Source organism: Haemaphysalis longicornis, unplaced genomic scaffold, assembly GCF_048455015.1.
Source record: "Haemaphysalis longicornis isolate Haplotype H1 unplaced genomic scaffold, Haemaphysalis longicornis Haplotype H1 scaffold_6, whole genome shotgun sequence".
NCBI classification, from domain to species: Eukaryota; Metazoa; Arthropoda; class Arachnida; order Ixodida; family Ixodidae; genus Haemaphysalis; species Haemaphysalis longicornis.
Genome location: NW_027526407.1, coordinates 47214250 through 47224547, shown reverse-complemented (window position 1 = coordinate 47224547; position 10298 = coordinate 47214250). Strand labels below are relative to the sequence as shown.

The window sequence follows — 10298 nt, the reverse complement described above, 5'->3', positions numbered from 1 at the left end:
GCAGCCGTCAGTAGTGGTCCTCTCGCACATGCTTTTCCGGTAGTTCGAGTGTGCAGTCTAGTCAGTGGTCGGTTGTCGGTCACCTGGTGATACCGCCACGGAGGCCTGGTTACAGGGCGATCTGGTGAAGCAGGTAGGGAACAGCCCATATAGCTAGCCAAGGCCGCTGCTTCCGCAACAAAAGTACGTTTGTGTATGCGGGCTGAGCGACGTTGTTCGACGAGTTCGTCAAGCGTGTTCAGCTGAGCCTCAGCTTGGAGCGATGGTATCGGGGTCATTGCAGGAAGGCAGGTGATGGTGCGCATAGCGGCTCTGTTGATAGCCTCAAGTCGGGCCCACTCCGTCTGAGTCATGTACTGGAATTGGGCCTGATAAACGAGTCGAGGCTGCAGTACTGACCTCACCAGGAGACGAGCCATCTTAGAGCAGGAACCACCAGACTTCTGTGAGATGCGCCGAATCAGGTGAAGCATCTGTCCTGCTTTTTGTCGGGCAGATCGAAGCCACATGGCAGCCGACCCAGACGCAGAGATTTCCAAACCTAGCACGCGAGGAGATGCGGCGGTGCGTACGGTTTGGCCGGAAAGTTGCAGTATGAGGGGTGAAATCGCTAGTTTGCGACGGCCCCACGCACTGGCCACAGGCAGAACGGCTGTTTTGTCCGCTGAAAGTGTCAGCCCAGCGTATTGACACCATGTCTGCGTGTCTCTCAAGGCCTGTTGAAGGCACACGTTTTGGCGGTGCAGGTCTGGGTGTACGGTCCATACCGTTATGTCGTCCGCGTAGACGAGGAAATGCAGGTCCGGTATGGAGCCCAGATGCCAGGCAAGCGGCAACATCATAATATTAAAGAGGAGGGGTGAAATAACTGACCCCTGAGGTACTCCTCGAACTGGTGTGAAGTGGCCGTAGCTTGCTCCGCCGATTCGTACAGAGAAGGATCTTCCAGTAAGAAAGGTCCCGATGAAATCGCACACCTTGTCTGGTACACAAAGACTTCGGAGAGTTTCCAGGATTGCCCCGTGGCTGACGTTGTCGTACGCCTTGTGGATGTCCATAGCAAGGACTGTCCGCACTTTGTGTGAACGACCTCCCAGTAGCACCATTGACGACAAATGGCCCAGCCCATCCTCTGTACCCAGACGAGGTCTAAACCCGATCTGGGCTGGGTGGTACCATTGGAAGGTGTCCAACCACCATTGAAGGCGGGCTGCCAGCATGCGCTCCAGAAGCTTGCAAAGCGTGGACGTCAAGGCGATTGGGCGCAAGTTGGGAAGATGGTCGGGTGACTTCCCTGGCTTCGGTATAGGCACAATGTCTGCGTGAAGCCACGACTCTGGTATTTGGGCAGAGAGCCAAACCTCGTTGATGTAGTTGAGGAGATGGCTAAGCGCTGGCTCATCGAGGTTCTTGTACACCTCATATGTAATGCCGTCCGGTCCCGGAGTCGTCCGAAGTTTTGCGTGGTCAATCGCAGCCAGGAATTCAGCCATTGTAAAAGCAGATTGAATTCCATGAGCAGCGTCGTCAGAGGGCAGTGAACCAACCCGATGTGACAGAGGAAACGGGCACGGGCTACTGGCTGGAAGGATGTCATAGGCAGGGTACAAGGCGCGGGCAACATCGGTGGCGAATTGGTCGGGAGTCTTGCCCGACGCCAGACATGCACTGGCTGCCGCATCCGGAGTGCGGCCTCCACTTTCCATCGCCCGAAAGGTGCGCCAGATGGATGATGTAGTCGCCGATGGGCCGAGTGATTCACACCAGCTCAGCCATCGCTGCCTTGACAGACGTTTCTCATGACGCCTGGCAGCCGCAGTCAGGCGTTGCAAGCGTATTCGAGCCTCCACAGACGAGGGATCTCGTGAGGCAGCCACTTCAGCTTGCTTGCGCTGGGCCCATAGCTGCAAGAGTCGGAGGTCAGGTTTTGGCCGGGACTCCTCTACCCACGTTTTCTGAGAGGCGTCATTCAGAGCATGCCTAATAACAGCGATTGGATCTGGGCTGAGCGCCGTGAGGTTTGTGTTGGTTTTACCCCGAAAGTCATCCCAATTCACAACCGTGCAGCTACGCCGAAGGCGACGCGTCGCCTTCGGCGTAGCTGCACACACCTAAAGGTTATTGGTTGGTTGTTTGGAACCATAACAAGAATGGCACATACCCATTCTGGTGGACTGGCCAAGTCCAATAGGGCGAACTTGTGCCCGCAATCTTCTTCTTCTTCTTCTTCTTCTTCTTCTTCTTCTTCTTCTTCTTCTTCTTCTTCTTCTTCTTCTTCTTCTTCTTCTCAATTTGATAAGGCATGTAACCACTCAAGGGGATTGGCCAAGGCTTGAGTTTTGTGTCAGAATTGGAAAAGTGGTTTTTATAATTGGAAAATAATGATAAAAAGAACTCCACTCCTTAGGCCACGTTATCGACATCGGAGCTCGCTGTCCCTCTGCACGTCCACCGAGAGCAGCGGCTATCTTCACGACCGCCCTCTCGTTTTCGCCGAGATCTTGCGAAAGCCCGGCTCTTTAACTCCGCTCATAGATGGAGCTTTTTCCTGCATGAATATTCCCAGCCGGAGTTTTCTTAGAGGTCAAGTGCTTAACTCCGCCCTCGGTCGGAGTAATGCCACGTTATTTCACCGTGTTTACACCGTCACACTTGGTCTACGGAGTGTTTAGGTGTATCGCGCTGTACGCGCTCCGCAGTACGGAGTAAATGTTGTACTACTGGAGGACTTACCGGAACAACCACCCAATAGAACCCCACATCCGGTTTGTTGTCATAAGACACCGGCAGGAACGAGCAGAAGAGCAGGAAGCAGATCCAAGCCAGTCATTCCAAAGCGCCGAGGTGGATCGCAGAGCAAAGCGTTTCAAGCGGCAAGGTTATAATACAAAACCCTTCGCAACACGAGTCAGGTGTCTCAGGCGTTCAACGGTACATCCCTGATTTCGCATTAATAACACCCAACAAGGTATTAGGCGTTCCCGCTCTCCCTGCTTTTAAATCTATAGTTCTACTGCGGGAAGTGTAGCCATGCGAAACCAAAGGAAGGACGCCACGACATGGTAGACAACTATATAAAGCCGAGAAACAAGTCCGAGAGAAAGAGAAAGAAAAAACGTTTATTATGAACATTTATGGTGGAGGACACACCTAAGCACTTTCTGTGACTTTTGAATACGAAAGCGTCTATGCCCATTGAATGCTATGGAAATAATGTGGCACCGAACGGATACGCCGGTGATGTGAGCTCCACCACGAAGCAGAAATTGACGCAGCGCCATCAGATAGCAAAAATCGCATAGCTGAAGTGAAAAAGTGTGCAACGAAGTAATGAACCATAACAAGTCTTTCTTAGAGGGCATTTGGCTAAATAAGAGTGGCGACGAAGAACAAAAAGAATTTGTGGTCCGTACTAATCGCGTGTCTCTTATGTTTTATTTTTTATCCCCTTATGCTTTTCCATTCTGTTTGTCAGACAAATTAGCATTAATTTTTCACCCGGGGTAGCCCGCTGGGACTTTATTCCATAATTCTGCATATCGGCGAATCACCTGACTGCGTACGTGTCATTGAAGGAAATCGTCGTTATCACGAGCATCTGTTAAGGCACGAGAGAAGAGGAAGAGAGGCAGAAGTCACGAACGAACGGTTGCATCCCCTCCGTGTCCTTGTTCGCCTCCCGAACCTACTGAAAGTAACAACTTAGCAGGATGCATCCATTCGGGTGCTTGTCTCCGAAGCGTTTCACGGTCGTCGACATCGAGACAAGCGAGGGTTTCGACTGTGAGGAAGTCTTCGGCCAGGGCCGCTACCAGAAAGGCCTCGTCTTGTACACCATGATCGCCATGTGGGTATTGAATTCCCACACTCTCGCCTTTGTGCTTATCACGACAGAAGTCGACCACTGGTGCAGGCAGCCCAATGACGTGAACCTTTCGGCCGACGCCTGGAAGAGCATGGCGATTCCCGTCGAAGCCGACGGGCGACACAGCCGGTGCACGGTGTACGCAAGCCTGGGCGACCTAAACGACACCACGGTCGTCGAGTGCGACTCCTGGCACTACGACCCCGAACGCGCGAGCAGTAGCATCGTCCCCGAGTGGAACCTAGTGTGCAGCCGGCGTTTACTCAAGGCTACCGCCACCGGCGTATTCATGGCCGGTGCGTTGGGTTTCCTGGTACTCTCGGGCTACTGTTCCGACCGCTTCGGCCGCCTACCGGTCGTCCGGGGCTCTGCATTCGTGGTGATGGTAGCTACCGTGGGATGCTGCTTCGGCAAGACGTACCTCCTGTACGTTGTCGCCAGGTTTTTTGCCTCGGGCAGCACATTTGCACTCTACACCGTTGCCGGCACGATCTTGGCTGAGTCCTGCTCGTTCGCGAGCCGGCCCACCTTCCTGTCTTTCTCCGCCATGATGGGCCTCATGCTGGCAGAGACCTTCTTCGCCGTGCTCGAGCAAGTGCCGCACTTGAGCTGGTTCCTTGGACAGCTTGTCATGGTTGCGCCAACGCTGCTCGTCCCGGCCGGCTTCTTCCTGATCGGCGAGTCTCCTCGCTGGCTGATAGCAAGCCGCAATCTCATCGCGGCCGAAAGCGTCATGCTGGCTGCCGCCAAAGCGAACGGGGCCCATCAAGAATACGTGGCGCTTCTTTTGCAAAGAGTGCAACAGAGACTCCAGACCAAAGAGGGCGCGACGAGCACGTCAACGGATGCCGCGGACATGGCGAGAGTGCAGCGGCGTCGGGCGGTGATCATGTTCGGCTCGTCGTTCTCTGTCATGATTGCCTTCTACTCTCTGCTCCTGTACCAGGTACGGCGAGAAGATGCAGCAGCGTGGATGCAGTGGGCCCCGCTGTGCGCCAACGCGTTCGCGTACTTTTTGCTACTGAAAATCATCAACCGTATGGACAAGACGAGGCTCATCACCTGCGCCTTCCTGATACTCGGCAGTTTCTGCTGCTTCCTGAGCGCCGCAATGGTTGCCACCGGCGGGAATTCGCCCTTCAGACTTGTTAGGGGCCTGGTTTTGGTCATGACCCAGGCCGCCTGCAGCGTCGCGCTGGTCTTCAACTTCGTCTACGTCATCGATCTGTTTCCGACCCCAACCCGCGGCGTGACCGCGTCCTTAGCATTGGCTTCCGGTCGCCTGGGTGGCATGGTGGGCGCCCTGATCTCAGAACATGCAAGTCTCGGCCGTGAGGACCTTCTATTCCTGCTCATATCGGCCGTAGTGTACTCCGCGGCCTACTCCTTCCATTACTTACCACTGGAGTACGGCACTTACGCACGCCTGGCAGACGCCAGCATGCCCGCCTTGGGAGTGCCCAATGAAGGCCCGACGGTCAATGAGATGAAGCAGTCACTCAAAAGTCCACCTTGTAAGAACAGGCGAAGCCTGAGAAGGGGCCCAGCAGGTAGAAGTCGCAATCGGTCGCAGCCCGTGACTCCTGTATCCTTACCGACCCGTCCAGTCGCTGGCGCCCAGAAACCTTCCATATACTCGGGATGTCCCAGCCCTGGTAGAGCGTTCATAGGGCAGCCATAGCCCGTTTTTTATTTGGTCTGCGTTGTAACCTTTACGTTTTTAATGAACCGAGCATCTGTTTCGCAGTGCGAATAATTAGATTTGCAAGCACTATTTTGAGTTCTAACGGAAACCAGGCCCCATGATTGTCGTTTGTGGGTCCGCTTAGCGTTCATTATATCGGCCTATGCAACACACTAAGGGTGATGTATCAGCGAAGGAGTATTTGGACTGACACAACGTTGACTGTTACGTGACCTTATAAGCAGGAAACCCAAAGCACTCGCGCATTTGACCGCGACATTTCCATGCTTGGATTTTTTATGTATTTGTTTCTAAGAAAAAATCAGCGCAGGAAACCATGATTGGATAACTTCACATAATTCAACTTCTAATTCAATAATGGATTGACTTTGTAGACTAAGAGACCTGATTGGTGAACTTTACATAATCGAACTTCTAATTTAATAATGGATTGACTTTGTAGACTAAAAGACATGATTCAGTCGTTTACCCGATTTATAAATCGTTGTTTTTTATATAGTTCTGCTGTTCGTGCTATCGTGGCCATGCGTGTGAGTTCACACACAAATTTCTTGTGGTGGACACTCCTAGTTCATGCTGACTAATTTTTAGAAACATTCTTCAATACGTCTCGTTGGTTTTGGGATACTCTGCGGATCTGTAACGTTATGCTAAAGTTCACTAGTAGTAAATAATGTTTACTTAGCTGTCTAGTAGTGGTTACAGGTGATGGGCAGACGCCCGATGCCCTAGAGGCCAGGGCTAGGCGGGCGTCCGGGGTGTCGCTGCTGAGAAAGTTTTTCCACATCTGGTACACGCTCATACTTCTTCTGATCGACCCTCCTGCTGCTTGAGCACTTATTGGTAGATTCACTCAAAATATTTAAATAAGGTGATTTATAAAGCGACGGACATGGAGGAGTTTCTCGGACATTAAGGGGGGATATATTAGGGTAAAGCGAAGTTAGGACAGAAGAAGGCTTCCTGGAGCTCACTAGTGGGCATATTCTGTGCTAAATTGGAAACAAAAAGAAGAAAGAACACGGAGTGGGATTTTTAGTCCGCACAAAAATGGCAGCAAACGTGGTGGGATTTTTTCAGCATTGTCGAGAGTCGCGGCTGTTGTGATCCAGCTAAACAAGCGATATAGGTTAAAGGTAGTACTGGCCTGTGCACCAACAACCCGCTATGATTTCGAAGTGAAAGGCAGCTTCTACAAAGACATCGAATCGGGAATGCAGAAGGCAACAACGGTGTTGACGATTGTGATGGGAGACTAACGCAAAGGTCGCTAAGAAGCGAATGGGAAAAAGGTCGGTGTGCAACTTCGGAATAGACAATTGAAACAGTCGAGGAGATTCACTGGTGGGATTTGCAGAGAGCAATAACCTGAGGTTGATGAACACATTCTCCCACAAATGAAACAAGAGGAAATAAACGTCGAAAAGTCTCGACGGTACAACAAAAACGAAACTGACCATTTTAAGTGACAATCCAAGTACCCCGCAATAAGTAGGGGTGCTAAGTAGTATTCGGAGAAGCGATCATAGGAGGGTTAGATGCAAGATAAGGCTTGTTCGGGAGTATACCGTGGACTCGAGTGGCGCAGGGTAGGAGCGGTTGGAGGTCAATGGGGGAAGCCTCTGTCCTGCATCGGACTTGAGCAGCCTTGTAATGACGATGATGGGGAGGATTCGGAAAGCACTCCCAAATAAGGAAAAGTAAGCCACCTCTGTCACTCACAAGAAAAATCTACAATCAGTGCATATTGCCGGTGATGACATGTGGAGATGAAACTGGGCACCGTAATAAACCACTAGAAAGCAAACTTAGGTCGGCCCAACGGGGCATGGAACGAATAATGTTAGGAGTAACACTCAGGCGCAGGAAACGTGCTTCCTGGATCAGACAACAATTTAGAGTGGACGACATCATAGTTCAATTGAAGAAAAAGCAATGGACTTGGGCTGGCCGTGTAGTGCGACGAACCGATAACTGGTGGACAATTAGGGTAACACAGTGAATACCATGTGGTGGGTGTAGAAGAAGGGGAAGGCTAATAACACGATGGAGGGATGAAAAAACGAAATTCAGGGGCAAACTGTGGACTCGAGTAGCGTAGAACAGGAGTGGTTGGAGGTCACTGAGAGAGGCCATCTTGCTCTGGACCTGAGTATTCTGATGATGATGATGAACTATGTTTCTAGTGCTGCCCTCTAATGTGTCACTCGTGCCCATATTGAGTCTCTGCAGAGCGAAATATGACAGTTATTCAAAATGTCTTGCGTTCTTTTCGCTACAAAAACAAAAAGTCTTCTGTGGCTGGATGGAACTGAGTGAGTTACTAAAAGCTGGCTTTCAATTTTAACAAAGTTTTGTTTTGTCTTTACGATCCATTTCAATTTCTGTCAAGAGAGAGAGAGAGAGAGAGAGAGAGAGAGAGAGAGAGAGAGAGAGAGAGAGAGAGAGAGAGAGATAGAGAGAGAGAGATAGAGAGAGAGAGAGAGTAAACGTGTTTATTGCGAAATGCAATGGGGAGGAGTCCTCAGTCCAAGACCCCTTGAGGTTTCTCCGCCTCACCAGGCCTCAACACCAGCTGGCGCTGGTCAGAGCTCTCTCCCAAAGCTCGTAAGAAGAAATGGGCCCCTTCCCATTTCGAGTCAATGATCGCTATTGTAAGGTTGGCACGGAAAGAAATGGATGATTCAAAATTCTGATTTGTCACGGATTTCTATTTTATTTTGAACCGTTGCATCTTGCCAGAAACGGTTTTCGGGGAGTGTCAACGAACAGAATGTACTCGGGTATCTTCAAGTACCCGATCTGAAAAAGAAAGAAATGGAAGAAGCAGGTAAATAGGGATGGAGATGGCTAACTGGGCAGTATAGCTTCATAAATTGGAGGTACAACATACGAAGGGGCCCGTACGGTCCTTGCCCTATATATGAGAACATACGTTCAAAAGAATATATGTGCAAACACAAACTTTCAGCGTCACTACGATCTTCAGAAAAAGTTCTCCACGCACTCATGGTCTCTTCGATTTGGCTTGCACTGGCTGCACTAGTTCCGAAAAGTGCCGCAGCGGTGCCGACTGGTGTCGCGCGCGTGCAGCGCCGGTTCAGGAAGTGCAGGTGCAGCCGCGACACTAGCGCGCACCGGATACAACCAAAACGAGGACACAAGTGTAGGCCTGCAGCAGCCGGGACACGCGAACTTGCGCCTCCAAGATCGCAAGCATGGATCGGCTGTCAGACAGGGCGCTTTTCGAAGCTGCCGCGCAGCTGCTCGACTCCGACAGCGACGACATGAAGTGCAGTGACAGTCCGTGGAGTGACTCTGACGACGAGTTCGACACCGTGTGCGTTTCCGTGGCGTGCGCGTTGGTACGCGAAGATGCGAATCGTGTGCCTGGCTACGAGCACGTTGTCAGTAGGTACAACGAACAAGAGTTCAAAAGGCTGTTCAGGCTGTCGAGGGAGACGTTTGATTGCCTGAGCTCCAGGTTCAGCGCTTCGGCCTACTATCCGAGCGCAGTGCAAGGCCGGCAACGAATCTCGGCTCAGAAGACGTGCCTCATTGCGCTTGTGTACCTCGGCTCGCAAGTGTCGATGTATGCGATCGCAGACAAGTTCGACGTGACGGAGTCGTCGGTGCGTGCCTGCGTCACAAGGGTCATTCACTTCCTCCACGCAATTAGCGCTGAAGTCATCAGCTGGCCAAGTAGCGTGGAGGAAGTGACACGCATCAAGGCCGGGTTTCTCGCCAAGAGCGGTGGAAAGGGACCTCGGAATGCCATTGGCTGCATCGACGGGTCGCATATAGAAATACCAACACCAAGTGAATCGGCCCAGTCGTATTTCAACCGCAAGAAGTGGCCGTCTATCATCTTGCAAGGCATCTGCGACGATAGGAACAAGTTCTGCAACGTTTTCATCGGGTTCCCGGGCTCGGCGCACGACGCCCGCGTCCTGAGAGAGAGCCCCTTCTTTGAACGCGCAGCCGTCGAATGCGGGGAAAACTACATTCTTGGGGACAGCGCGTACCCCTTGATGCCATGGCTCATGACCCCATTCAGGGACAATGAGTGCACATTTCCCACGTGGAAAAGAAACTTTAATAGGCGACATAGCCAGCAGAGAGTGGTCATTGAGAATGCCTTCGGCCTCCTCAAACAGCGTTTTAGGAGGCTCTACTTTGTAGACGCCAGAACTGTTGAGCAGTCCTGCTTCATTGTGATGGCTGCGTGCGTTCTGCACAACTTCTGCAACGACGAGAGGGACTTCCTGCAGGAGCTGACGTCATTGCGCCGTGACGATGATGTGGGCAACGACGCCTCCGAAGGGGACTTCGACTGGAACCAACCAGGCTACGCCCAGGCTTTGAGAGACTTCATCGCTAAAGAGCAGTGCTAACTGTGGTCACCCCTGCCCTGCCAACGCAAAGTTGACATGAAAGTGCCTTGTGTTGATTTGATTGAATTGTGTTGTTGTGCTGAAATATCCGACATCATGGAAACTGCTATGTTGTTGAACTGCACCCACTGTGAAAGGCAAACCATGTACATAACATTTGCATGAAAACAGAGTTGGCAGTTCTGCAAGAAACATTTGCATGAAATTAAAAAGTGTGCAGTCCTGACACGCCGTCTTTATTCGTTTTACTTGTCCTTTGTCGCAAGCAGATCTATCAGACGGTCGAATCTCTGCATTCGCTCCTCGTGGCGCTTTGCCTTCGCCTCCTCCCACT

General features: G+C 51.5%; 1 protein-coding gene across 1 annotated transcript; it reads left to right on the top strand.

Moving 5' to 3' along the window:
* The first annotated feature begins 3710 nt into the window (after window positions 1-3710).
* On the top strand, window positions 3711-8701 carry LOC144142996 (solute carrier family 22 member 6-like). Its single transcript, XM_077674821.1, has 2 exons — window positions 3711-5379; window positions 8664-8701. The coding sequence occupies exons 1-2, from the start codon at window positions 3711-3713 to the stop codon at window positions 8699-8701; spliced, it is 1707 nt and encodes a 568-aa protein (XP_077530947.1).
* The last annotated feature ends 1597 nt before the right edge of the window (window positions 8702-10298 follow it).

Coding starts and splice junctions, on each gene's coding strand:
- LOC144142996 (XM_077674821.1), top strand. CDS start 3,711: ATGCATCCATTCGGGTGCTTGTCTCCGAAGCGTTTCACGGTCGTCGAC. Junction 5,380..8,663: donor GTCACTCAAAAGTCCACCTT/GTAAGAACAGGC, acceptor GCGCGCGTGCAG/CGCCGGTTCAGGAAGTGCAG.